Source organism: Lissotriton vulgaris, chromosome 8 (genome assembly GCF_964263255.1).
Source record: "Lissotriton vulgaris chromosome 8, aLisVul1.2, whole genome shotgun sequence".
Lineage (NCBI taxonomy): Eukaryota > Metazoa > Chordata > Amphibia > Caudata > Salamandridae > Lissotriton > Lissotriton vulgaris.
Window position 1 is genome coordinate 107,118,832 of NC_141696.1, and position 26,829 is coordinate 107,145,660.

The following is a 26,829-nucleotide window of genomic DNA, read 5'->3' on the forward strand; positions in this document are numbered from 1 at the left end:
CAACAAAACAAGGGTCAAGGCAGGATCCTGGGAAAGAAGCACTGACTGCACCTGACTTACTTCATGGAACCTCTGCCTCAGAAGGCTACCAGGTGTGGTGCTTGCTGGAGGATCTGTACGGCAGCACTAACACCAGAAGGAGGCCATGGCCCTGGGAAGAGTCACATCAAAGCTAGAGGGTCCCATCTAAAGAAGCAAGAGGAAGTGATAGTTTTCTTTAATTTAGCGTGACACTCAGATAATGGATCAGCCTGAACTTTTGGGTTTAGGAGGAAACAGAATGTCCATAAAATGTGCGGGTCGCCCTTAACACGATCCCAGAATAGGACTCTTGCAGTCCCTATCCAGGCCATTGCGTCTTCAGATGAAAACTCTACTTTATCCACATTCATCTGCCCACAGCCCCTGCCAAATCCATGGAGAGGTGCCCTCCAGAAAGTACACACTTGCCTCAGGAGTAGACATTGCCTGTGCCACTGTCCCTCTCTCTTTGGAGCAGTACAAGGCCCCCTGATTCGCTAAAGGACGAGTTTTCTCGAGCAGCTCTGTGGAGTTGGGGCTTTGGTGTGGATAATATCTGTGGACCAACAGGACCTTTCAAGTACCTCTGTAATAAGGAGCAGACCGAGAAGGTAGAAGCCGAAGCAGAGGGCGCCAAGGAAGATGGTCTTCCGCCTCCAGTCACGTAAGGACGGGAACTCGTCAATCACGGCTGTGGTGATGCCTTCCATGTTACCAAACTGAAATACACAAACAGGAAACAGCAAGTTCTGGCGTGTGGTGGCATGCAGGGTAAGCGCAATCATGCTGAAGACCCAGATAACATGACTCTCTTGATTCTAATTATCACTAGGCAGACAATTGGAAATGCAGAAACATGGCTGCTGCATGCAGTCGGATACAATCACCAGGGGGGTTCATCCATAATGAATCTAATTAGTGCTTAAAAGGACACACCTCCTTAGTATACGAACCTCTAGTTCATCTCCGCAGGAAATGGCATTCGAACGATGCAGGGAATTAAACCAGATCTTGAGGGAAATCTAACATTGTGACAAGGTAACACTATGGTAGTCAATTCTTGTAAATGCTACAAGTAAGTTCTTTCCTTGGCTGTTACATATACGCAATATTACTAAACAACTGCTGATTTAACAACACAATGTTTCAATAAAATAATATCACCAATAAAGCTACCATTTATAAGTTCTTAAAGTGTATTTCAAGGCAAGTTAACATTTCTACAATGAAATTCATACAAAATATTCATTTGTATAACTACTTGATAAGCAAATAAAACCGCATAGAATCAAGACAGCCCTACATATAAGAGAAGCAGTAAACACATTTTAACTCCAAAACGACTACTTATTTATTGAACGTATCATTTATTTATAAAGCACCCAATTACCTGGGGCTGTCCTGGATCTAGCAGAAATTACTCCGGAGTAAACAGCCAGGTGTTAAGCTCTTTCCTCAAATGTATCAAATATATCAGCTTGGTCTGGCTCCAAACGGACAAAACACATGTTTGGCAGATAAGTCTGATGAAAACTATACTAAACTGTGGAAATAAAGATGACAGCCAATTCTAAAAACAAAGCTAGTGATATATTGAAAGGCAATGTGTGGTGGACATGTTTCAGTCGTTTTTTAATTGCATTCAGCCTTCTACAGGACCATAATTGCTTGGGAACATAGATCACTTGCATACCACAGAACATTCTCGAATTAAGATGTTTCGCCTAAGCTAGATTGGGCAAAAACCAGTGAAGCCAACCAATTGTTGATACAGATTCCTTAATAAGGATAAAAGATGTTGAAGAGCAGGAGTACCGTCAAAAACTGCTTAGTCTTCAATATTTACAAACCACCCATATTCTCAACCTAAACCTTGCCTGGGTTCAAGTTTGTTTAGCTCCCCGCCATGGCAACACTGAAAAAGCACCAGAACCAAATAACAAGGACATCCAGGGTCTCCTTTAGAGGTTCGTATTGAGACACTGGTTTAAAGGCTGTCATAACTAATCGAACTGCAGGATATGTGTTCTTCTACAATTTTTATCCATGTATTACACCATTAGAGCATAGAGGTCCCCATAGCCCCAAAAGGGGCATGGCTAGTATAGGACACGAGGTTCTAGTATCACCGATGCGTCTTGTGCTTTAAATAGAATTCTGAAGCAGCAGTTCACTTAACCATCTTCAAATTCATGAGTAAAGTGTCACTTCACGATTAATGATCACTGGACTGCTAATGGAGCCAATATGAGGGCTTATCCTGTCCATGGACAGCCCAGGAGATGTGCATACCAAGCACAGTCCTAAAAATAGATTATAAAACCTCACAAAAGTCAGCTTTCTCCATACAGATTCTAGCTTTCTAGCCCTTTCACCAAAAAGGGGAGACAAGATGAAGAACACCTGGCCATGAATTGACAATGCTGTGGCAGCAAATGATGGACGGAAGAACAAGTTACTTACCTTCGGTAACGCTTTTTCTGGTAGATACAATATCTGCCTGCGGATTCCTCACCTTGTGAATATCCCCCTGCGTCAGCAACATTCGGAAATTCTTTTGTAGCTTCGCGCCGACGTGGACCCGGACGTCATAGAGGCCCGTCATCGCTCGCGACTCCGCTGACGTCACCGACGCCTATAATAGGCCCACGCCGGCGTGATGACATCAGTTCCGCCCTTTTTTCCATGCCTTCGAGGCACATGGACGGACCAATGACAGTAGACAAACACAGTACACACAGAACCAATATCAAGGTAACACACACAGTGTGAAGTAAATGCAATATAACATTTGACAATTAAATAAATACATAATAGAAACACTGGCATAGAAGAGTGGACAACGGGGAGGCGGGTGGGTCAGTGAGGAACCCACAGGCAGATATTGTATCTACCAGAAAAAGCGTTACCGAAGGTAAGTAACTTGTTCTTCTGATAGATACATCTGCCGTGTGGATTCCTCACCTTGTGAATAGAGTCCCACAGCAGTCCCCACTCCCGAAGGAGGGTGTCCATTCTTCTAAACCAGAAAATCCTGAAGGACAGAGCGCGCAAAGTGGCCGTCCCTCCTCACCTCAGAATCCAAGCAGTAATGCTTCGCGAAAGTGTGGAGGGAAGACCAAGTCGCCGCCCTACAAATATCCTCTACAGGAACACCTCTAGCCAATGCAGAGGTTGACGACTTAGCTCTTGTAAAATGAGCCCTTATACCCTCTGGAGGTTCCTTACCGGCCAAAGAGTAGCAGATCTTTATACAGATAACAATCCATCTAGATAAAGTTCTTTTATGGACCGCTCTTCCTTTCTTGCAGCCAGCAAAGCCAATGAAGAGCTGGTCATCCAACCGACAGTCTTTAGATCTGTCCAAGTAAAAGGACACCGCCCTCTTGGAGTCTAGACGGTGCAACCTCTCCTCCTCTTTGGAAGGGTGTGGGGGAGGATAAAAGGTAGGGAGGGTAACAGATTGACCAAGGTGGAAAGGAGTTACCACATTTGGCAGAAAAGCAGCCCTGGTCCTAAGAACCATTCGATCAGCATGAATGGACAGGAATGGGGGCTTGGAACTAAGAGCTTGAAGCTCACTAACCCTCCTTGCCGAGGTTATTGCAACGAGGAAAACTGTCTTAAGGGTCAAAAGCCTCATAGGACATTTGTGGAGAGGCTCAAAGGGAGCACCCATCAAAAAGGTCAAAACAAGATTCAAGTCCCACTGAGGCACAATGAAAGGAGAAGGAGGGAACTTTTTTGTGAGGCCCTTCAAAAACCTAAGGACAACAGGAGACTTAAAAAGAGACGGCTGGTCAGGCATGCAGAGAAATGCCGACAGCGCAGAAAGATAGCCTTCACTGTGGCAACAGCAAGCCCCTGTTGCGCCAGAGAAAGAGCAAACTGAAGAACATCAGATAAATGGGCTCTCAAAGGATCTAAAGACTTCTCTCCACACCAAGTGACATATTTCGACCACCTATACGAATAAATGGACTTAGTGGAGTCACGCCTGGCTGACAAGATGACATCCACCACGTCAGGCGGGAGAGAGAAAAAACTCAGGTTGCCCCGTTCAATCTCCAGGCATGAAGGTGTAAGGTCTGGAGGTGGGGGTGTAAAACCTGCCCCTCCATTTGGGAGAGGAGATCTGCCCTGTGAGGGAGACGGAGCGGCGGGTGAGAGGAGAGGTGGAGAAGGTCTGAGTACCACACCCTTCTTGGCCAATCCGGGGTGACCAAAATGACTTGGGCCCGGTCCTGGCGAATTTTCCTCAGAATCCGAGGAATCAAAGGTATGGGAGGAAACGCGTAAAGGAGTCGTCCTTCCCAACTCAACTGAAACGCGTCCCCCAAGGCTCCTTGCATCGGATACTGGAGACTGCAGAATAACGGGCAGTGAGCATTCTCGTGAGTGGCGAACAGGTCCACCTGAGGAGTCCCCCACGTCCGAAAGACGTGACGAACCACCTCCGGATGAAGCCTCCACTCGTGGTCAGCCGAAAACTGCCGACAGACTGTCTGCACGAACGTTCTGTACTCCGGCCAGATGATTCGCCATCAGACAAATCTGATGGTCCTGAACCCAGGACCAGAGACGCAGAGCCTCTCTGCAGAGACACTGCGACCCCACTCCTCCCTGCTTGTTGATGTACCACATCGCGGTCGTGTTGTTCGTAAAGACCTGAACCGACCGACCGCAAAGGGAAGGGAGGAAGGCCTTGAGTGCCAGACGAATTGCCCGCAACTCTAGAAGGTTGATGTGGAGCAACCTTTCCTCTGGAGACCAAAGACCCTTGACCTCTAGATCCCCCAGATGAGCACCCCACCCTAGAGTGGATGCATCAGTTATTACCGTGGCCACCGATGGAGGAAGTTGAAAAGGCTTTCCTTGCGACAGATTGCCTTCCACGCTCCACCAAGACAGATCCGCTGCAGCTTCTCTGGAGATTCTCACTGACTCCCTGAGATCTCCGTTGTGTTGATAGCACTGCCTGCGGAGGCACCACTGGAGCGCCCTCATGTGCCAGCGTGCATGGTTGACCAATAGAATGCAAGAAGCCATCAGACCGAGCAAACGAAGGACCTTCAGGACTGGAACAACCGCTCCATTGAAGAACAAAGGAATCATTTCCTGTATGTCGCGAATCCTTTGAGGAGGAGGGAATGCACGACATACAGTAGTGTCCAGTACTGCCCCTATAAACAGGTTGCGCTGTGAGGGCACCAGGTGAGACTTGGGTACATTTATCGAAAAACCCAACCTGTGCAACAACTGAGTTGACACTTGCAGATGATGGAGCACCTTCTCCGGCGACTCCGCTTTGATCAGCCAATCGTCCAGATACGGGAATACAGGTAACCTTGACCTTCTGAGATGTGCTGCCACCACAGCCATCACCTTGGTAAAGACTCGAGGCGCAGTAGTAAGACCAAAAGGAAGGACCGCAAACTGGTAGTGTTGCGACCCAACCGTGAATCGGAGATACTTTCTGTGCGACTTCAGGATTGGGATATGAAAATACGCATCCTGCAAGTCGAGCGACACCATCCAGTCTTCTTCCAGCAGCGCTTGAAGAACCTGAGCAAGGGTGAGCATCTTGAACTTCTCCTGTTTCAGGTAAAGGTTCAAGATCCTGAGATCCAGAATCGGCCGAAACCTGCCATCCTTCTTGGGGATCAGGAAATACCGGGAGTAGCATCCCTGACCCCTCTCCTGCTCCGGAACCACCTCTATCGCACCTTTTCGAAACAGTGCCAGGACTTCTTCCTGCAGGAGAAGCAGGTGGTCCTCCGAACAATAACCCTGGCAAGGAGGATAAATCGGGGGAAACTCCTAAAAAGGAAGCGCATACCCATTCTCTACAAGATTGAGAACCCAAAGATCCGATGTTACCAATTCCCAATCTTCAAGAAAATGGGTAAGCCGGCCCCCCACTGGGCCCACATGAGCCTGAATGGCGGATCTAGGGCTGCTTTGCTGCGGAGGCTGGGGGCTGGGAAGGGGAAGAGGAGGAGGAGGAGGAAGCGTTACGGCCCGAGCTCGGGACCTCTGCTTGCCTCTATAAGATCTATAAAACGTGTTTTGCGGCTGCTGCTGGGTTGACTTATAGGCTCGAAAAGAAGATCTGCCAAATCCTCTTGTACGCCTACCAAAAGTGCCCCTGGACTGAAGGCCCAACGACTTTGCAGTCGCCCTGCTGTCTTTAAAGGCTTCCAAGGCAGTGTCCACTTTTTTCCCAAACAAACCAGACCCGTCAAATGGAAGGTCCATCAACGCCGCCTGGACATCTGTGGAAAACTCACTTGACTTCAGCCATGCAGCTCTTCTTGTGGCTACGGGAGAACCCATGACCCTAGCCACAGAGTCTGCCGTGTCCAATCCACTTTGAATAACCTGCCTTGCTGCAGCTTGAGTATCAGAGATTACCTCCTGGAAGTCTTTCCTACTCTCCTCAGGCACCTTGGGCACCAACTGCTTCACAGTGTCTATAAGAGCGTGGATATAACGCCCCATCAAACAGGTAGCATTCGTGGATTTCAAAGCCATACTGGCAGAAGAGAAAACCTTAGCAGCCTGATCCTGCTTTCTCGACTCCTTTTCCGCTGGGACCTGCGGAAATGCACCCGTAGATCTTTTGGAACATGCAGCCTGCACCACCAAACTCTCTGGTAGAGGATGAGAGGATAAAAACTCTGGGTCTTCAGGAGCTGTCCTATATCTCCTAGCTACTGCACTAGACACAGCAGGAGCCGATACAGGTTTTTTCCAAATCTCCAAAATTGGATCCTTTAAGGCATCATTAAAGGGCAACATTGGTTCAGACGCTGAAGAAGGTGAATGAAGGACCTCCGTGAGCAGATTAGATTTAAATTCTGCAGTCGGCAGAGCAATGTTCAACAAGCCCGCAGCCTTCTTTATCACTACATGATAAGGAGTCACAACCCTTGATGGTTCATCAGAAACCGAAGCAAGGTCCCAATCAGGTGACAGTTCCAGGCCACTAGCAACAGAAAGGTCCTCAAAAGGATCCTCAGAATCCTGTAGTTCGCCTTCCTCCAGATTTTCCTCACGATATCTTTCCTCCTCCTCCATCAACCTCTGGGCCTCACGCCTTGATCTATGCTTCACATTTGAAGCCGACGGATCCGCAATCAACTCCGACGGAGCCGGTGCCGGCGTCGAACCCGATGTCGGACGAAGAAGAGATCCACAACGTTGATCAGGGTTCGGCTTCAAAGATGATGGGACTGGCGTCGACGGAATCGGAGACGCCGACCTCGGCATTGAAGGCTTCGGAGTTGAAGGCCTCGCCGGATTCGGATAATGCCAATGCGGCGTCGGAGCCGGCATAAAGGGCGCAGGTGCATAGGATTGAGGAACACCCAGACCATATGCCATCGGACCCATGGGACTAGAAGGAGCCCCAGAGGGATACATAGCCCATGAATAAATTCCGAACATCGCATTCAGAAAACGCGAAGGATCCTGACCTGGACCTGGGAAGGCTGGATACGAACCCCCAGGCGGATCTCGAGGGCACGGAGCCGAAGCGGCGTCGACCTCCTCTTCAGGCTGGTGCACCGGAGTCGACAGACCTTCGAGCAACGGAGCCTCTCCCTCTCCAACCACCTCCTCCTCACCTTCATCCTCCCGACCTGAAGGATGGGATGGGTCCGGAGATGGAACAGCTTTCTGCTTCGGCGAACTCTGAATTCGCATGCGACGCCTCAGCCTCGGCATCCTGTTCCTCCGAAGCCGAAGAAACCACCACATTCTCGACCAGCTTCACCTGCGACTTCGGCTTGGAACCCGACTCCTTTCTCGATCGATGTCGGGATTCATGGGTTCTCTTCTTATGCTTCTTCCTCGAAGACCTTGAAGCATGGGCTGAGGACAAATCCGAACGAGACCTTGACTTCGAACGTTGAGTCCGCGATCTTGATTTCTTCTTTTCTTTTCCTTCTTTAAACTTGGCAACCAGAAGTTTTGCTTCTTTTTCCTGGAGGGCCTTTGGTGTCATCTTCCTGCAGGATTGGCAGTCCTCGACGTTGTGGTCAGAGCTCAGACACCACAAACAGCATTCATGCGGATCTGTAATGGACATCCCCTTATTACATTCTCCGCAGGCCTTAAACCCGGTCTTCTTCGAAGACATGTCGAAAGAAAGTGAAGACAAAGAGACTAGAAACAAATAGCAAGTAACAAAGTTACAGCCAAGGCTACAGACGATCCCAGAAAACCGTTAGCGTCGACGACGCGGAAAAAAGGGAACTGATGTCATCACGCCGGCGTGGGCCTATTATAGGCGTCGGTGACGTCAGCGAAGTCGCGAGCGATGCCGTGCCTCTATGACGTCCGGGTCCACGTCGGCGCGAAGCTACAAAAGAATTTCTGAATGTTGCTGACGCAGGGGAATATTCACAAGGTGAGGAATCCACACGGCAGATGTATCTATCAGAATGCTGAATAAATCAAACATTCTCCCATAGTCAAGTGATCAGGCTTAAATCCATCATTCTTTTGCTTACCACGCCACCCCAGTTTGGACGTAGCCATATGCAAATCAGTCTTAACCCTGTTACTCATGGGAACAATCCATCCCGAACTGCCAAGTCTGGTTCTTCCTGGACCGGAAACAAGCATTCTCGGACCGGTTTTGGGGTATATCACCCCTCATCAGCCAGGCTAGCTTGAATCCAGTGGCACAGTGAGCAAGAGACCATCCCACTTAGGTCGAAAGGTGCTGCAGTGAGCAAAAAAAACTATGGATTTAGACCAAGATTTCTGTTCTCTGTAAATGTTTGACATTTTTCAACAGTCTGTCCATCAACTGTTCTTTTTGCATTGGTCATCCTGAGTGAGAGGGGTATGCCCAGACATGGGTCCCGGGCTCTCCATGCCACTGAAGTCAAGCTAGCCTGACTGATGAGGGGTGAAACCCTAAAACCAGTCCCAGGATGCTTGTTCTCGGTCCAGGGAGGACCTGGCCTGGCAGTTCAGGCTGGACTGTTCCCATAGGAAGCAGTCTCAAAACTGGTATGCATATGTCTGGGCTCAAACTGGAATTGCATGGGGGAGCAAAAAAACGATGGATTTAGGGCCAGATCTTTGTACTGGGGTGATTGTTTGACATTGCACCTGGTGGAGGTCACTTTTGATTTGATTTTTATCGGCATCTCATGATTTAGGATATCCATCATATTTTTACAGCCTTGAGAAAGCCCCAGGCCTGTCTGGCCGAAAGAGGGTGAAACACAGGCCTGCTGTCCATAAAATTACCAACGTGTTGAATGATATCGTGAATATGATAAAAACGCTTGTTCTGTGAATTAAAAATATAATACCTCAATTGAAACAGGACTAAATAAGTTTCTTAGCATGCTACATCAGAGTGATGAAACAACATACAAATACACAAACAAGGTTCCTAAACTAAAAAGGAGGCCAAACTCAACCCTTAAATAACTACTATTAACAGAGGCAAAGGAGGTCCAAACCTCGAGTAGCGTCCTACCGCTCATATTACAAAAGGGCATTATCAGCCCAGGGAGAGATTACTTGGACATAAGAATTTGAATACCAAAGACTGAACAGGGGTTTGAAACAAAATACAATGCCTGGGATCAAATCATCATTCCAAGGGACAAGCTTAAATGCAACATTTACTCAAAACAGCCACAGAACTAGAAAAAGCCACTTGTTTTTCAAAAGTTCGAGTTTACTTCCAAAATTCCAGATTCTGAATGCTCTTGGTGATATTACTGAAGTTATGGCTATGATAGTTCAGAGGCATGCATAAAAGTACACAAATGATCCATCAATATTCATGCCTTAGAACAGAATTGGGCCAAATCCACACAATGTTGTGGACAATACCCTTTACAACATTTCCAGTTCCTCAATAGATGGGGATAGTTAAGCTATTGCCACTATGCCAATGCCTGTATTATTTCTGGTCTAGGTCATACCATGAATTAGCACAAAAATAAACAAGCATTTGCAATGCAACAGGTCTCGCATTAGTTAGAGTTAGAGAATTTGGCACTGTTTATATTTAGCTGGATATGTTTACTGTTTTGCGTACTGTATGTGTTAGAGAATGGCAGGTTTGTATGTATCAATGGAGTAAGTATGTGTATTATACTTTATATTATGTATAGTGTATGTGTATTATATATTATACAAACCTTGACCCACCCCAGAGAACAACTTTGTTCCATGCTCTGACCAGTAAATTAGGACTGTGGAAAATCCACCATCCTGGCTTACTTTCTGCCATTGTAAAATTAACAAAATCCAGTTTCATGAATTACAATATGAAATTTAGCCCAACTATGGTGCCCAAAAAAGTTTGTTAACAAGACTCTGTAAAAAAAACATTATGCAATTGCATTACAAATATGTATAACAAAATCAGACTTTCAACTTAATATTTCCTGAAATGAGTCCTCATCAACATAACAATGAATATGTTAGTAGGAAGAACAGCGTAAGTGAAACACTCTTGAGGTTTTCAAGGGCCCAAGGACCTGTTCACACTATGGGGCATATTAAACCTCTTGCTGTGCGTTCGCCTTCTCCGCATTTGTTTGGTTAGTAAACCTCATGCTGTGCGTTTTCCCGTCTGTGTGATAGCTTTCATCTATTCTACATAACAAAAAAAACGAGTTTACGCTATTAGCATTGTAAATGGCAATGCCTTTTATGTTCTAAAATAAAAAAAGGAATTGTCATTTACAGTGCCAATAGTTTCAACTCGCGTAAATGCGAGACTTATGCATAATATTCCAACAATGTTGCATCACATTATTATTGACTTTGAATTAATTCCAAAAGTTATTAACAGAATGGCAAATCATGACTTGTGTGTAATTACCAATGCATTTCGGATTATTCCACCCTTCTTCAGGGGCAGCTGTAAACCCAATAATATGCCAATTACCACATTGTAAGGAACGTGACTCGTTTCTAAAATAACCTAGTTCTATCAATGGCATGAAAAAGCGAAATGGCTGGAACAGTGTAGTAAACCAACTCTGAAAATCCGCCACCATACACTGTAAATATTCAGCACACCACCAGTATGTGCTTAGAACCATGTGCTCAGACACAAACGTTATAGTGTCTCTCCTTGTTTGAGTACCCCAAAACACTGTAATGACTAAAAAAAGGAATAAAAAGACAACAAAACACTTGCTGCCAGTGCTAATAATTTTATAAAAAAAGAAATGTCTTTCTGATACCAGGTGCAGCATACTACAAGATCCAGCATCCATCAGTAATCTTACTTGTGCACTGAATCGTGCTGCCCGAGTCTCAGCGCAAAAACATGGCGTGTCCTTGTGCATTACAAGCATACATTTACAGCCTTTGGCCATCAGCCATTATTGGGCACTTCATGCCTCCCTTCCCCCGGTGCCTCGGCTGCTGCTGGTTGGTGTGCAGTGCGCATGCTCCAGGGACAGAATGAGTGATTAGAGCTGTGTCCTCTCTGTTTACCAACCAGGCGCTAAGATCTGAAGCCATGTGATCACTGCAGGAATAACCTTTGAACACAGCCTTTGGCTCAGTCCTGAAAACATCATTGTCGCTAATGCGCTCCTTCAAGGCACTAGGCATGTTTTAGCCCCCCCCCTCCCTCCCTGACAGATTGCTTATTCTATGTGCACGGGATTTAAAGGCTAGAGCGTTTCTTCCGTCCAGTCATTTACAGCGCTTCGTGGCTGCTGCGGTGCTGTTAGACACTGGGCACTGCAGAAGGGGGCCGTCAGACTTCAGATTTAAGATCAGGATGGCCCCCCCCTTACACAAGGACGCATTAATTTTGTTAGACTAAATTCAGATGCCAGATGTAGACTAGGGGTACAAAAGGGGGTGGTGATGGACGGAGCATCTGAATCAATCAAACACTCACACCCAGTCAAAAGATTTGGGTTTAATCCATCACCGTTCTTTAGCCCACTCTGCCACCCCAGTTCAGACATGGCTATATGCAAATCAGTCTGACCCTGTGCCTCATGGGAACAGTCCATTCCGAACTGCCAAGCCATGTCTTCCCTGGACCGGAAACAAGCTTCCGAGGACCGGTTTCTGGCATTCCAGCAGTCTTCAGCCCGGCTTGCTTGAATCCAGTGGCAAAGTGAGCAAGGGACTCACGTCTGAGCATACCCTGCCACACTTATGGCGGCCAAAAGCGGTACAAAAGGGGGTGGTGATGGACGGAGCATCTGAATCAATCAAACACTCACACCCAGTCAAAAGATCTGGGTTTAATCCATCACCGTTCTTTAGCCCACTCTGCCACCCCAGTTCAGACATGGCTATATGCAAATCAATCTGACCCTGTGCCTCATGGGAACAGTCCATTCCGAACTGCCAAGCCATGTCTTCCCTGGACCGGAAACAAGCTTGGGGGCAGTGCCAGTGATTACAACAGATCCCCATCGAATATGGCGGCCTACCTCACCAGAAGCGAACATCATCTGTGGGTTTCATCATCAGAGTGGTATATTCCCGTCCTGCCAGGTTGAAACCTAGCGCTTGGAGGCGGGGCAGAGGGAGGCTGCACTGTGTGCTCCGTGGATGAATCCAGCAATCTTGCAGAGCAAGTAAGGGGTTGCATCAGCGGAGTGACATGCCTCGTCCTGCCAGAGTGTAACCTAGCTCTTAGAGGAGGGGCAGTGAGAGGCAGCGCTGTATAATCCAGGAATGAATCCAGCGCTCTCACAGAGCCCCGTCCTGCCAGACAATGAAACCTAGAGCTTAGAGGCGGGGCAGAGGGAGGCAGCGCTGTGTGCTGCTCCGTGGATGAATCAAGCGCTCTCGCAGATCAGCAGAGTGGCTTGCCCCTGCCCTGCCCATGCCGAAAAATTAGTTTGTTAAGTTTGTTTGGTTTAACTGGAAATCCCTCTGTGTTAAAAAAAGTTTGTGCACATATTTGTATCACCAATATTAAGGGCATGCACAGTTTTAACTTGCGTGCAATTCTAGAGAGGTCCGGAGACATTTACCTTTGTAATGAGAGAAGCTTCCTAATGGGGGACAGCGAGGTCGCATTCCAGCGGAGCAGCCGTGAAATGGATTCCCCCCAAAAAAAGAAGCATATGTCTTCAATTATCGCGGCCGTGTCTGGCCGCGATAATTGAAGACATATGGGCTTTGGTACGCGAACGCCTATGGCCTATTGCGTGTTCTGTTAAAAAAACAGCACACACGCAAAGCCCAATCAAAATGGACCTAGGAAATAACATGCCCGAGCTGTGTGGAATTTCTAGGTCCATTTTTGAAACCCTACCAAAAGGGCTTTTCACTTCGCTTCGCTTGTGAGCCCTAAAATGGAGCCCTGGTTAAATTGCAAAGCTACAAGCAGTGGATACAGTTGAATTTTGTGGTATAAAACCTCTACACTACAGGGTGACCACCCTACCATAACCTGTGAACTGTACAAACTATGCTGCAATACTCTTTGTACCGAATCAACTTGCAATATCACGAACGCAAGCCTCAGCGTCCTCCACTTACCAGGGTATCAACTCCCAAAGTAAACAGCATCAGGAAGAACAGAATGGCCCAAAATACCGACCCGGGCAGGAGGGCAAGAGCTTCTGGGTAGGCTACAAATGCCAACCCCGGACCTAAGGAACAAAAGGAAAGTAGATATTTGTCTATTTCTCCAATTACTTTATTACCACTGCAAAATACAAATAAAATGTGTTCTACTCTACCCAAATTGCACAATTCCATTTCTACATAGTCATCTAAGACCAATAATAATGGGATTCTAACAGTTATATCATTTCTTGTGACTTGTTTACGAAATGCAAAGCAGAAACCAGGTATACTATGGAAAAGTCTTCAACTTTATCACCAGAATGGGGATTGAAAAAGGGTTTGTTTAATAAATAAATGTAAAAAAAGAAAAAGGGTTATTTTCTAATTAAACCTGGTATGTGGTAAAATGAAAGGATTTTTCAATGCAATGTAGGAATTCATTAGGTTTGTGATAAGATTTGAGACGGTTTCCACAAAGTATCTGATGGGATTAGGGAAAAGGCTACACTCCTTAGACTTTAGGAAGCTGCCACCCACCCATTCACTGGAAGCAATGTAATGGAAGCCCTATCCCCATGCTTTTGAAACAGACACACGCTCAAGAGAGGCCCATCCCTCCTGTTATGCTTCAGAAAGTAAAATGTAGCTCCTTTAATACCAAATTCTCCCTTAAAAAACGTCCTAGGATTTTCCTACAGAAAAGCAGAAATTCTTTGGGTAAGCAATAATTGAGTTAATAAGGAATTATGTTTTAATTCCATTCATATAGCACTTACTACTGCCCAGGTGTTTAAAGTGCTTTACAGTGACTAAAACCATGGAGCCAAAAAGCAGTGGTCCGTTGGTTATTGGGGTTAGGCTTGCACGTTAAAGAAAACCCTTTCTGCATTTACCTGTGTTTGTTTATGTGCATTCTAATCTTAGCTAGGACATTAGTCCAAATGGCAGCTCAACTTAGGATCTCATGTAGTTTTATCACGCAATAACCAAGTGCCAAATCCGAGAACTGTCCAGGCAGGTCGGGCTTCTTTCCCCTTCCTTTAAGAGTATTCTAAAACTGTCCTACATGAACCCTAACACAGGCACCTGTGACCGTGGTTTAGTGTCTTCTGTAAGGGACCAACAGGAATGACTTGGGAGACGTTTGGGGTGCTGTGAGCAACGAGTGCACGCGTCCCACTGAGAAGTACAAGATTACTCTCCTAGTACAGTTCATCAGAGGAGGAGGAGGAGAAGAAGAAGAAGAAGAAATCAGGCACTAAGGAAAGAAAGATACACACAGTGACCTCTGCCTCTCTGATGGGGGGGGGGGGGGGGGGGGGGGAGGGAGAGGGAAAGCGTGTGCTGCTGACTATCGATAGTACTGGAAGTGTGACTCGACCAGAAGGGAAGAGGAGCGGTACCGCAGCCAGGGAGACTGACGCTGGAATCTGGGGCTCACGGTTTGATCCCCGGCAGCGGCGGCAGGTCAGCCCAGCACCATGCGACTTGCTTAATCTTCCCGACGGCCCCCAGGGCGTGATGCCTTCGGGTAGCTGTTCATGCCTAACAAATACTGGATTTACATTGATCAGACTGCATCTGCTGGCTGGGTCTGAGTGTTAGTGCCATCAGGCATTGACACAGAAATGTTTATATCCTGAATTGACGGCCACTCAAACCATCACTAAACCTTCACTAAGCAGAGCTACATCAACCTCTTTTCTTTTTTAACAACTGCATTTATTTTTTTTTCTTTGCCATTACAGGGACATCATAGCATGTATGTATGTATGTGTGTATGTATGTATGTATGTTTGTCCTAGTTACATTGGAGTATAAATTATTTCTTACTTTTAAGTGAAATTTTGCTTGATGTATAAATAATAAGCAAAATATCTCTTCAAAACCAGTCTACTACCTTTGCCTCTTTCAATTATCCTTTTAAGGATCTCTTCTCCCATTGAGTTTCCATTTCATGTGTCACCGATCGGGGCGGAGCATCCGATAGACGCTGGACCGCTCCGCAGCACACGTCCTGTTCATATGGGTTCTGAATTGGCGCCAAACTTTCTTGAATAAATGCGTTCTATCATTTCCTAGTGCGGATAGTTTTTCCATAGCATATAGGTTCCAGATCTTTCCCGCCACAGATGCATCTGCAGTGGTGGATGTAAGGGTGTGTCTGGAGTCTCCAAATATACATGGTTGCTATTCTTGTAGCTAACAGTAGATGAGATTCATTTCCCAACCAGAGTTGTGAGTAGGTAAATACTATGTTCTTCTGGTCCTCTAAATAGCAGACTTGTGGGATCAAGTGGACGGGTAAGCTGTCTAATGTGGGATAGGTTTTCCTTGTCATATGACGGTACATGTTAACATGACCATCACTTAAGGGTTAGAGTGCCCTTTTCCCTACAGTCATTCCAACTAGTCTCCAAGCCACTAAACTTTGCATGCATCCTTGCAGGGGCTCGGTACCACCTTACCAATATTTTATATACATTTTAACCACTATTCTTAAGGGATTCACAACTGTGTTCCTCCCCAACAATTTCAGGGCTTTGCATGTATCAAAGATACAACTAAAATAATTAAAACTGTAAAAGCATAATTAACTTTTGAAAACTTGAATATACAAATACGTCGAAACACTTAAAAGCAGACCAGACTTTACCAAAAATAAAGAAATTTTTGAGAAATTGTGAAAAATGTAACAAGAATGCTTATAACTTTAGGCAGATTAGTAAGTAACTTCATTTTTAAAATTTAAATTTAGGGGAACTTTGGCACAAGTGGAATGTATGGAAAAGCATATAGAAAACTATTTGACCATTTGATCACATCCAGGGATAATGAAGTCTCGATAACTATTAATAAACAAATGCGAGAGAAAGGGTATTTCACCATAAAGGTGGGGAAGGAAATCCTGATCCCCTTTTATCAATGATTTACAACAAAATGGAGGAGGGCCCCCAAGAGGTTGACTAATACCTCTTTTCAAATGGATATCGAGGTGAGTCTATTGCAACCCAAAGTGGGACAACCTTTGTCCTTAGAAGACCCCTCACTCACCAACCTAGTTGGTGATATGCTTCATCATCGGGGTCCCACCTGGACAGCCAAGTGCCATCCAAGTGTACTTCGACACCTGACTACAGTGGAGCTGTTTTTTTGTTTTTCATATGTGCAGAAGAAGTAATATAAAAGTGCATATTAAAATTGTCCAATACTACCCACTCGTAGAATTTATTCTGGAGCGTTTTAGACAATGATTAAAATAATATGGGACACCTTTGCCCGGTTAGGTGGGCTATTGATGTCAAAACAAGTTGTGTCGTTTTTCTAAAAAGAGGTCTACATGTTTCAACCTACGTGCAAATATGAGGTTTTTGTCAGGACCAATGTGATGCAGACTAGGTGGTATACGCACGCTAAGGCTTACCCTGCCCTCGCCTGCGTAAATCTCAAAATCACAAAAATCGTGATTAGTTACAAAATACTGTTCTTCTCCATGATTGCTGCAAAAACTCGAAGCGCTCTGATTGCGGGCTTCATAGGAGTCCCCGGTCCTGCATTTGAGATCGCTGCCACAATTAGTGGAGGGATTCTGCGGGCAGATTCGCCTATGCAGGTAGCCGTGCGGGAGCCCCGTTGGTGAAACATGTAGACCTCTTTTTAGAAACACGACACAACTTGTTTTGACATCAATAGCCCACCTAACCGGGCAAAGGTGTCCCATATTATTTTAATCATTGTCCAAAACGCTCCTGTTAGACCTGTCTGCTTCTGGGAAGACTCTAACCACCATGATTTATTTTTGTCCCCCTTAGCCTCCCAGAGTTTCTATTTTTTTATTTTTACATGTGTCCATCAGGAGTTTTTAATGCTGTCAGGGGGCTAGGTGTTCCTTGGCGATGACGCCATTTTTCCCTCATCACTTGTGAGGCCTAGTCACCCCCTTGAAACCTTAGGGATCTCCAGAGACCTAAAATGGTGTCCACCAACTGCCATAACGGACACTCCTGGAGGACAGGACCATAGGGTAACATTAGGGAACTTTCTGGAATCAACTAGAGACTTCTGCAGGACTCAGGCCACCCTATATAAGGCCAGTGACCAGCAGCCATTTTATGCTGACCCCAGAGTAGAGGAGTGAGGCAGTGGTGAGAGGAGGTGGACACACTGAGAGCAGCTAGTTTGTCACTGAGGCTGACAGTTACTTCAGAGGATTGTTCCCCCTTCAACCTTTGACCGATCCCTCTCTCAAGACAACAACTACTGTCAAGGAAATCGAGTTACTGGAGGAAGAAGAACCTTTTATCACAGCGCCCCAGTAAAACCACTCAGAGCACCCTTAATTGGGGGTATTCCTGCCTGTCAATACCCAGCGCTGTGCTCACCGGTGTTGTGGAGTAGCTGTGGTGAAGGTGGGCGTCTGTGGCACCTTAGCGCCCTGAAGGGCGAGGACGCCGTGTGTGCACATCCTTCCTGTGGACCCGGAGTGAGAAGTGCCTGAGGAGAAGCAGTGGCGCTGCTCCGATCGGCGTCGGGACCCCGGGGGCACCGGCCGCGTCACACGAAGAGGTAGGCGCTTCCGCGCATGACCGGCGAGTGAACGCTTTTGCGAGGCAGGAGGGGCCTAGGATCGAGCAGGCCCAGAAGAGACCGAGCAGCGTCCCTGTGGAGATTAGCGTCCTTCCTGGGAGCAGGTGCGCCGAGACGGAAGAGGAACGAGCGCTTCCGCGCATGCTCCGCCGAGTAGTGCCAGCGGAAGGAAAGTCATCGCGCCAGCTGAGGAGCGCCGCGCCGGAGCGCCAGGAGGACGATCCCCTCAGAGGAGGCAGAAGCGCCACAGCGGACGACGCGGTAGGGAGCCCTGGGCCGGGGAAAGCCTTCCCTGCCTTCCCCCTTCAGCCCGTCTGTTACCGGGCTCCAGCGCGTGTGGAGGAAACACCCGCGACACGCCCCCAACCTCACAAGTAAGCCGGGTAGTGTGGGAAAGGGAGGCGGCAGAGCCAGGTGAATGAAGCAGGACAGTGGGGCTACGACCCACGCGAGTGACTGACTTGTCCAGGGGAACCTGACTCAAGGAAAGCGAGTTAGCGAACGGAACATCATAGAATAAAACTGATCCAATATCTGACTCAGAGAAGAAAGGTGGAAGTGGTGCAGGGAACCACAGGGTTCCTGGGTAAAATCCCCTACAGAGTAGTGATAAGTGAAGAAGTAGATTCTCTACCAGCTAGGTGTGCCTGTCAATCAGAGGGAGAGGAACCTTACTAATATTATTGTGTTTTCCCTTTTAGCACATAACTGGTGGGTTATACAGTGAACATCTACATTCAGGTCTTGCTGTTGAGTTGAGCAGTGCTTAAGAGCTGTGGTGTAAAGTACCTATTAATGAACCTGTAAAAACGTATTGCACTATCAGTCTGCATCTTCTTTTCAGTAGATTTATTGGTGGAGTAATGTGTCATTGTATGTTAATGTGAAGTAACCTTACAGAGTGTGAAGCTAATGAGATTCTCTTAATCAACCAAAGAGTTACCCTTATGCTTTACTGTACCATTGACAAAAGAATGTGATTTATTGCCCTTTTTCCACAGCAGGAGGAGTGAAAAGTAATTTCTTAAAGTAAAAGTGTAATGTTGACTCCTGAAAGAAACTAATATTGCATCTTGTATAACTTAAATCCAAAGAGACATATTATTTTTATAAAAGGTAACGGTATTTTTCCAAACAGAGGTGTTGTGTCTTTATTTTAGTGGTTCATCACTGTGTTACTGTGGGTGAGACTTGTAAGTACTTAGCCAACGCCTTGAGTTAGCTGTAGACCACTACTGTGCCAAGCTACCATATGTAGGCTTGGGTAATCTAAGTCCAACATAATTGGTGTTTCAGCGGTGGGATAGCGGATTTGTGCTTACACTCACTTATTAGTAATGCAGTGCCAACCACGAGACCTCACCTGGAGTTTTCTCCCTGCGGCCCTCCTAATTTACATTTTTGATTTTTCTAAATTTACTTCTGGCGGTGGGTGGAGGTTGACCTCAGGTCACTCTGTGGATTTCTCCTGGGTAGCATTTTATACTTCAAATAGAAATGGAGATAAATGTGGAAGAGCTAGACAATTATACTGTGCCCCAATTGAAGGAATGGTGTCAGCAGCAGGGGGTGTTTTTCAAGAAAGGCGCCAGAAAAGTAGAGCTGCTGACCAGTATCCGGGCATGGGTAGAGGCTCATTCCGGGGAGGAGGTAGATCCTGAGGAGAGTGACAAGGACACTGTCCTGGAGACCGCAACACTGTACCAGGCGGGAGGGGAGAACCTTGTAACAGGTCCTAGAACACCTTCTAGAGTGGGCAGTAGTGTGTCAGAGAGGGGCCTGACCGACGCCGAGTTAGAAGACAGGAGGGAGGAGAGGAGGATGAGAATAGAACTAGCCAGGATGGACATGGTGAGGGAGGAAAAGAGGTTGGAACATGAGCGGACCATCAAAGAGATGGATTTGCAAGCCCTGAATTTACGTACCCCCAAACCAGAGAATGGTGGCAGCGATAACCAAACCAACACCAGAGAACCTAGACCGTACCTACCAAAAGACATTATGGCTTGTTATGTACCCAGTGACGACATTGCTAAATGGCTAGCCGCCTACGAGGTCTCGCTGAGGGCCCATGGAATTCTGGAAGTCCACTGGGGAGGTGGGTTATACAAATACATGCCCCCCACTGGCAGGGATACTTTGTTGGCCCTTGACCAGAGTGAACAGACCTACTATCCGGCTATGAAATCAGCGCTGCTCAAGAAGTTTGGGTTGACCCCTGAGAAATATAGGCAAAAGTTCCGGGGCAGCTACAAGCTGGGCACACAAAACTGGGTAGATTTCTTGGACTACTCCAGGAAGGCCCTGGAGGGTTGGGTAAGAGGCAGCGAAGTAGGAGACTATGAGGGACTATATGACCTCATACTCAAGGAACACCTACTCGAGAAGTGTCTTCCCGAACTAAGACAGCATCTGGTGGACAGCAAGCTGACCAGCCCCAGGAAGCTTGCTGAGGAGGCGGACATCTGGGTTAGTACCCGGGTGTCGACTAAGGGGACTGGAGGGAATTCCCAGAAGCAAGGACAGGGAGCCCCCCAGAAGAAAGAGGGAGGGGAAACTAAGAGGGAGTTCTCAAAAGGGCCACAAAATACTTCGCAAGGAAGGGGCAGAGGATTCATCCCCAAGAGTAACCCCCCTCGCAACCCTACCCCTGGCCAAAGCCAGCAGCCAAGGGTTGTTCATTGTTTTGAGTGTGGTGGTGTGGGACACTATAAAGGAGATGTGAGATGCCCAAAAAGACCACCCCCTCCCACTGGAGGAAGAGCCCCGGGAATCACTAGTGTAGTGCTCGGGGAGGAGATGCCTTTGGGTAATGGAGGGGAGCGGGCGGGTGTCACCCTAGTGTCCCTGGGAGATAAGGAGATGGTTCCCAAGACCCAGCTGCCCTCTAATACTACTAAGTATGAGCAGTGGGTCACCATCAATGGCCGTAGAGGGGAGGCTCTGAGAGACACAGGAGCCAGCATGACTATGGTAAGGAGTCAGCTGGTGTCTCCAGAGCAGGTCATCCCAGATGTACTCCATCCCGCCGTAATGGCTGACGGCAGATTGGGCCACTACCCTGTGGCTGAGGTTCCCTTTGAGTGGGGAGGGGTTGCAGGTCCACTTCGAGTTGCCGTAAGCCCTGCCGTGCCTGTTGACTGCCTGTTAGGGAATGATATGGAGCACAATGCTTGGAGGAGGGTGGAGTACCAGACTCACTCTGCGATGCTGGGACCCCCTGACTGGACTTGTGTCAGCACAAGGTCAGCGACTGCCCGAAGGGGAAGTTTGCTTACGCTGGAGCCTGGAACAATGGCCCAGCCGGCTGCCAGAGAGGAGAAGGACAAGAGGCCGGAGGACCCTGCCTCGACATCTCCCCCTCGTGAGACAGCTGGACCACCTGCGGAGGTGGATCTGGAGTCCACAGGGGAGAGTGTTGCTTCCCTGGAGAACCTACCCATCCCTACTGAATGGCATGTGGAGGGAGGTCCTTCCCGGGAAGAGTTCTGCAAAGCTCAGAAAGAGTGTCCTACTCTCGAGGGGCTGCGGCAACAGGCCAACGCCCAGGCAGCGGGAAACATTGAAGGGAGCTACCGGATTTACTGGGAGGATGGACTCCTCTACAGTGAGCCCAAGGCACCTGGCCACGGTTCAGCCAGAGCCTTGGTGGTCCCTCAATGCTTTAGAGCCTTTCTACTGGAACTGGCTCATGAGATACCATTGGCAGGACATCTAGGACAGGACAAGACCTTTGCCCGGCTTGTCCCCCACTTCTACTGGCCTCGAATGAAAGTGGCGTCTGATACATATTGTCGGACGTGTGTGTCCTGCCAAGCTAGTGGGAAAACAGGAGTGAAGCTTAAAGCTCCCCTGGAACCACTACCTGTCGTTAGCACCCCCTTTGAGAGGGTGGGCATCGACATTGTGGGGCCATTGGATCCACCAACTTCAGCTGGTCACCGGTTCATACTGGTTTTGGTGGATCATGCCACACGGTACCCAGAGGCAATACCTCTGAGGACCATCACTGCACCTGTGGTGGCAAGGGCCCTGATGGGGATCTTTACCCGAGTGGGTTTCCCCAAGGAGGTTGTGTCCGACAGGGGGACTAACTTCCTTTCAGCATACATGCGGGCTATGTGGAAGGAGTGCGGAGTTACCTATCGGTTTACCACTCCTTATCACCCACAAACCAATGGTCTTGTGGAAAGGTTTAACAAAACCTTGAAAGGTATGATACGGAGTCTACCTGAGAGCCTGCGGAGGAAATGGGACATCCTCCTACCCTGTCTCTTGTTTTCTTACAGGGAAGTGCCACAAAAGGGAGTGGGCTTCAGCCCCTTTGAACTTTTGTACGGGCACCCTGTACGGGGACCTCTCAGCCTGGTGAAAGACGGATGGGAACGGACTCCCAGAAAGCTTCCCCAGGACGTGGTGAGCTACATGCTGGCCTTCCGGAGCCAAATGGCTAAGTTGTGGAAGCAGGCTTCAGACAACTTGGAGGCCAGCCAAGCAGTAATGAAGGAGTGGTATGACCACAACGCTCACCCAGTGGAACTGGAGCCTGGACAGAAGGTTTGGGTGATGGAACCTGGAGAGCTAAATGCCCTCCAGGACCGTTGGACAGGCCCCTTTGAGGTGTTGGAGAAGAAGGGGAAGTCCACCTACTTGGTGGATCTTAAGGCCCCGAGGCAGCCCCACAGGGTGCTGCATGCCAATCGCCTCAAGCCACATCATGAGAGGCCCGCGGTTGTCTTGATGATGGTAACCGATGGAGCAGAGGAAGAAGAAAGCGAACCTCTCCCTGATCTTCTCTCGTCCCAAGAAAAGGATGGGTCGGTGGAGGGAGTAATTCTCTCGCCATCCCTAACTCCTGAACAGCAGAGTGATTGCCGCCAGATACTGGAGCAATTCTCTTCTCTGTTCTCCCTTGTCCAGGGTAGGACCCACTTGTGTACCCATGACGTGGACACAGGAGACAGCCCACCTGTGAAGTCTAAAATCTACCGGCTGTCGGACAAGGTGAAGGCTAGCATCAAGAGTGAAGTCGCCAAGATGCTGGAGCTGGGAGTGATTGAACCTTCTGGAAGCCCTTGGTCTAGCCCGGTGGTTTTGGTACCAAAGGCTGCCCCACCAGGCACCACACCTGAATTGAGATTCTGTGTGGACTACCGAGGCTTGAACTCAGTGACCAAAACTGATGCCCATCCTATCCCACGGGCGGATGAGCTGATTGACCGGCTGGGAGCTGCTCAATACTTGAGTACCCTTGACCTAACTTCAGGGTACTGGCAGATTTCCCTTACCGAGGAGGCGAAGGAAAGGTCAGCCTTCTCTACACCTGAGGGACACTACCAATTTCGTGTGATGCCCTTTGGGCTCAAGAATGCCCCTGCCACTTTTCAGCGGCTGGTGAACAGGGTCCTTTCTGGAATGGAAGCTTTTTCGGCTGCATACCTGGACGACATTGCTGTCTTCAGTAGCAGCTGGGAGGACCATTTGCAGCATCTGCAAGCTGTTCTTCATGCCCTGCAACAGGCTGGATTGACAATCAAGGCCAGCAAGTGTCAGATCGGACAGGGGTCGGTGGTGTACCTAGGTCACTTGGTAGGCAGAGGGACGGTGCAGCCCCTCCAGGCAAAGATTGAGGCTATCATCGCCTGGGAGCCCCCCAAGACTCAAACAGAGGTCCGAGCCTTCCTGGGCCTCACTGGATACTACCGTCGCTTCGTGAAGGGGTATGGCACTATCGTGGCCCCCCTCACTGAGCTTACTTCCAAGAAGCAACCCCGACGGGTAGTCTGGACGGAGGCTTGCCAGCGAGCCTTCATGACCTTGAAACAAGCATTGTGTTCCGCTCCCATTCTCAAGGCCCCTGATTTTGCTAGAGAATTCATTGTCCAAACAGATGCGTCAGAACATGGCATTGGGGCAGTGTTATCGCAGCTAAATGATGAGGGCTTGGATCAACCCGTGGTCTTCCTGTCCAGGAGACTACTCCCCAGGGAAAGGAGGTGGAGTACAATTGAGAGAGAAGCCTTTGCGGTGGTCTGGGCTCTGAAGAAGCTGCGACCATACCTGTTTGGTTCGCACTTCCTAGTTCAGACTGACCATCGCCCCCTTCGTTGGCTGATGCAAATGAAGGGGGAGAATCCCAAGTTGCTAAGGTGGTCCATCTCCCTACAGGGAATGGACTTTAGGGTGGAACACCGACCTGGGGCAGACCATGCCAACGCAGACGGTCTATCCAGGTATTTCCGCCTTAGTGATGAGGACTCCCAAGGGGTTGGGTAGTTCTCCCCACTTTCAGCTGGGGGGGACGCGTGTTAGACCTGTCTGCTTCTGGGAAGACTCTAACCACCATGATTTATTTTTGTCCCCCTTAGCCTCCCAGAGTTTCTATTTTTTTATTTTTACATGTGTCCATCAGGAGTTTTTAATGCTGTCAGGGGGCTAGGTGTTCCTTGGCGATGACGCCATTTTTCCCTCATCACTTGTGAGGCCTAGTCACCCCCTTGAAACCTTAGGGATCTCCAGAGACCTAAAATGGTGTCCACCAACTGCCATAACGGACACTCCTGGAGGACAGGACCATAGGGTAACATTAGGGAACTTTCTGGAATCAACTAGAGACTTCTGCAGGACTCAGGCCACCCTATATAAGGCCAGTGACCAGCAGCCATTTTATGCTGACCCCAGAGTAGAGGAGTGAGGCAGTGGTGAGAGGAGGTGGACACACTGAGAGCAGCTAGTTTGTCACTGAGGCTGACAGTTACTTCAGAGGATTGTTCCCCCTTCAACCTTTGACCGATCCCTCTCTCAAGACAACAACTACTGTCAAGGAAATCGAGTTACTGGAGGAAGAAGAACCTTTTATCACAGCGCCCCAGTAAAACCACTCAGAGCACCCTTAATTGGGGGTATTCCTGCCTGTCAATACCCAGCGCTGTGCTCACCGGTGTTGTGGAGTAGCTGTGGTGAAGGTGGGCGTCTGTGGCACCTTAGCGCCCTGAAGGGCGAGGACGCCGTGTGTGCACATCCTTCCTGTGGAGCCGGAGTGAGAAGTGCCTGAGGAGAAGCAGTGGCGCTGCTCCGATCGGCGTCGGGACCCCGGGGGCACCGGCTGCGTCACACGAAGAGGTAGGCGCTTCCGCGCATGACCGGCGAGTGAACGCTTTTGCGAGGCAGGAGGGGCCTAGGATCGAGCAGGCCCAGAAGAGACCGAGCAGCGTCCCTGTGGAGATTAGCGTCCTTCCTGGGAGCAGGTGCGCCGAGACGGAAGAGGAACGAGCGCTTCCGCGCATGCTCCGCCGAGTAGTGCCAGCGGAAGGAAAGTCATCGCGCCAGCTGAGGAGCGCCGCGCCGGAGCGCCAGGAGGACGATCCCCTCAGAGGAGGCAGAAGCGCCACAGCGGACGACGCGGTAGGGAGCCCTGGGCCGGGGAAAGCCTTCCCTGCCTTCCCCCTTCAGCCCGTCTGTTACCGGGCTCCAGCGCGTGTGGAGGAAACACCCGCGACACGCCCCCAACCTCACAAGTAAGCCGGGTAGTGTGGGAACGGGAGGCGGCAGAGCCAGGTGAATGAAGCAGGACAGTGGGGCTACGACCCACGCGAGTGACTGACTTGTCCAGGGGAACCTGACTCAAGGAAAGCGAGTTAGCGAACGGAACATCATAGAATAAAACTGATCCAATATCTGACTCAGAGAAGAAAGGTGGAAGTGGTGCAGGGAACCACAGGGTTCCTGGGTAAAATCCCCTACAGAGTAGTGATAAGTGAAGAAGTAGATTCTCTACCAGCTAGGTGTGCCTGTCAATCAGAGGGAGAGGAACCTTACTAATATTATTGTGTCTTCCCTTTTAGCACATAACTGGTGGGTTATACAGTGAACATCTACATTCAGGTCTTGCTGTTGAGTTGAGCAGTGCTTAAGAGCTGTGGGGTAAAGTACCTATTAATGAACCTGTAAAAACGTATTGCACTATCAGTCTGCATCTTCTTTTCAGTAGATTTATTGGTGGAGTAATGTGTCATTGTATGTTAATGTGAAGTAACCTTACAGAGTGTGAAGCTAATGAGATTCTCTTAATCAACCAAAGAGTTACCCTTATGCTTTACTGTACCATTGACAAAAGAATGTGATTTATTGCCCTTTTTCCACAGCAGGAGGAGTGAAAAGTAATTTCTTAAAGTAAAAGTGTAATGTTGACTCCTGAAAGAAACTAATATTGCATCTTGTATAACTTAAATCCAAAGAGACATATTATTTTTATAAAAGGTAACGGTATTTTTCCAAACAGAGGTGTTGTGTCTTTATTTTAGTGGTTCATCACTGTGTTACTGTGGGTGAGACTTGTAAGTACTTAGCCAACGCCTTGAGTTAGCTGTAGACCACTACTGTGCCAAGCTACCATATGTAGGCTTGGGTAATCTAAGTCCAACAGCTCCAGAATAAATTCTACGAGTGGGTAGTGTTGGACAATTTTAATATACACTTTTATATCACTTCTTCTGCACATATAAAAAACAAAAAACAAGCTCCACTGTAGTCAGGTGTTGAAGCACACCTGGATGGCACTCGGCTGTCCAGGTGGGACCCCGATGATGAAGCATGTCACCAACTAGGTTGGTGAGTGAGGGGTCTTCTAAGGGCAAAGGTTGTCCCACTTTGGGTTGCAATAGACGCACCTCGATATCCATT

At 48.2% G+C, this 26,829-nt stretch overlaps 1 protein-coding gene across 2 annotated transcripts in view; it reads right to left on the reverse strand.

The window, feature by feature from the left end:
- The window catches only part of LOC147693550 (sodium-dependent proline transporter-like), a 323,414-nt gene that overhangs the window by 18,032 nt on the left and 278,553 nt on the right, over positions 1-26,829 (reverse strand). For both annotated transcript variants that reach the window (XM_086933770.1, XM_086933771.1), the window contains exons 10-11: positions 13,531-13,643; positions 606-740 (exon numbers count right to left, since the gene is read on the reverse strand). In XM_086933770.1, coding sequence (XP_086789896.1) covers positions 606-740; positions 13,531-13,643 — 248 coding nt within the window. The remainder of the gene's footprint in view (positions 1-605; positions 741-13,530; positions 13,644-26,829) is intronic.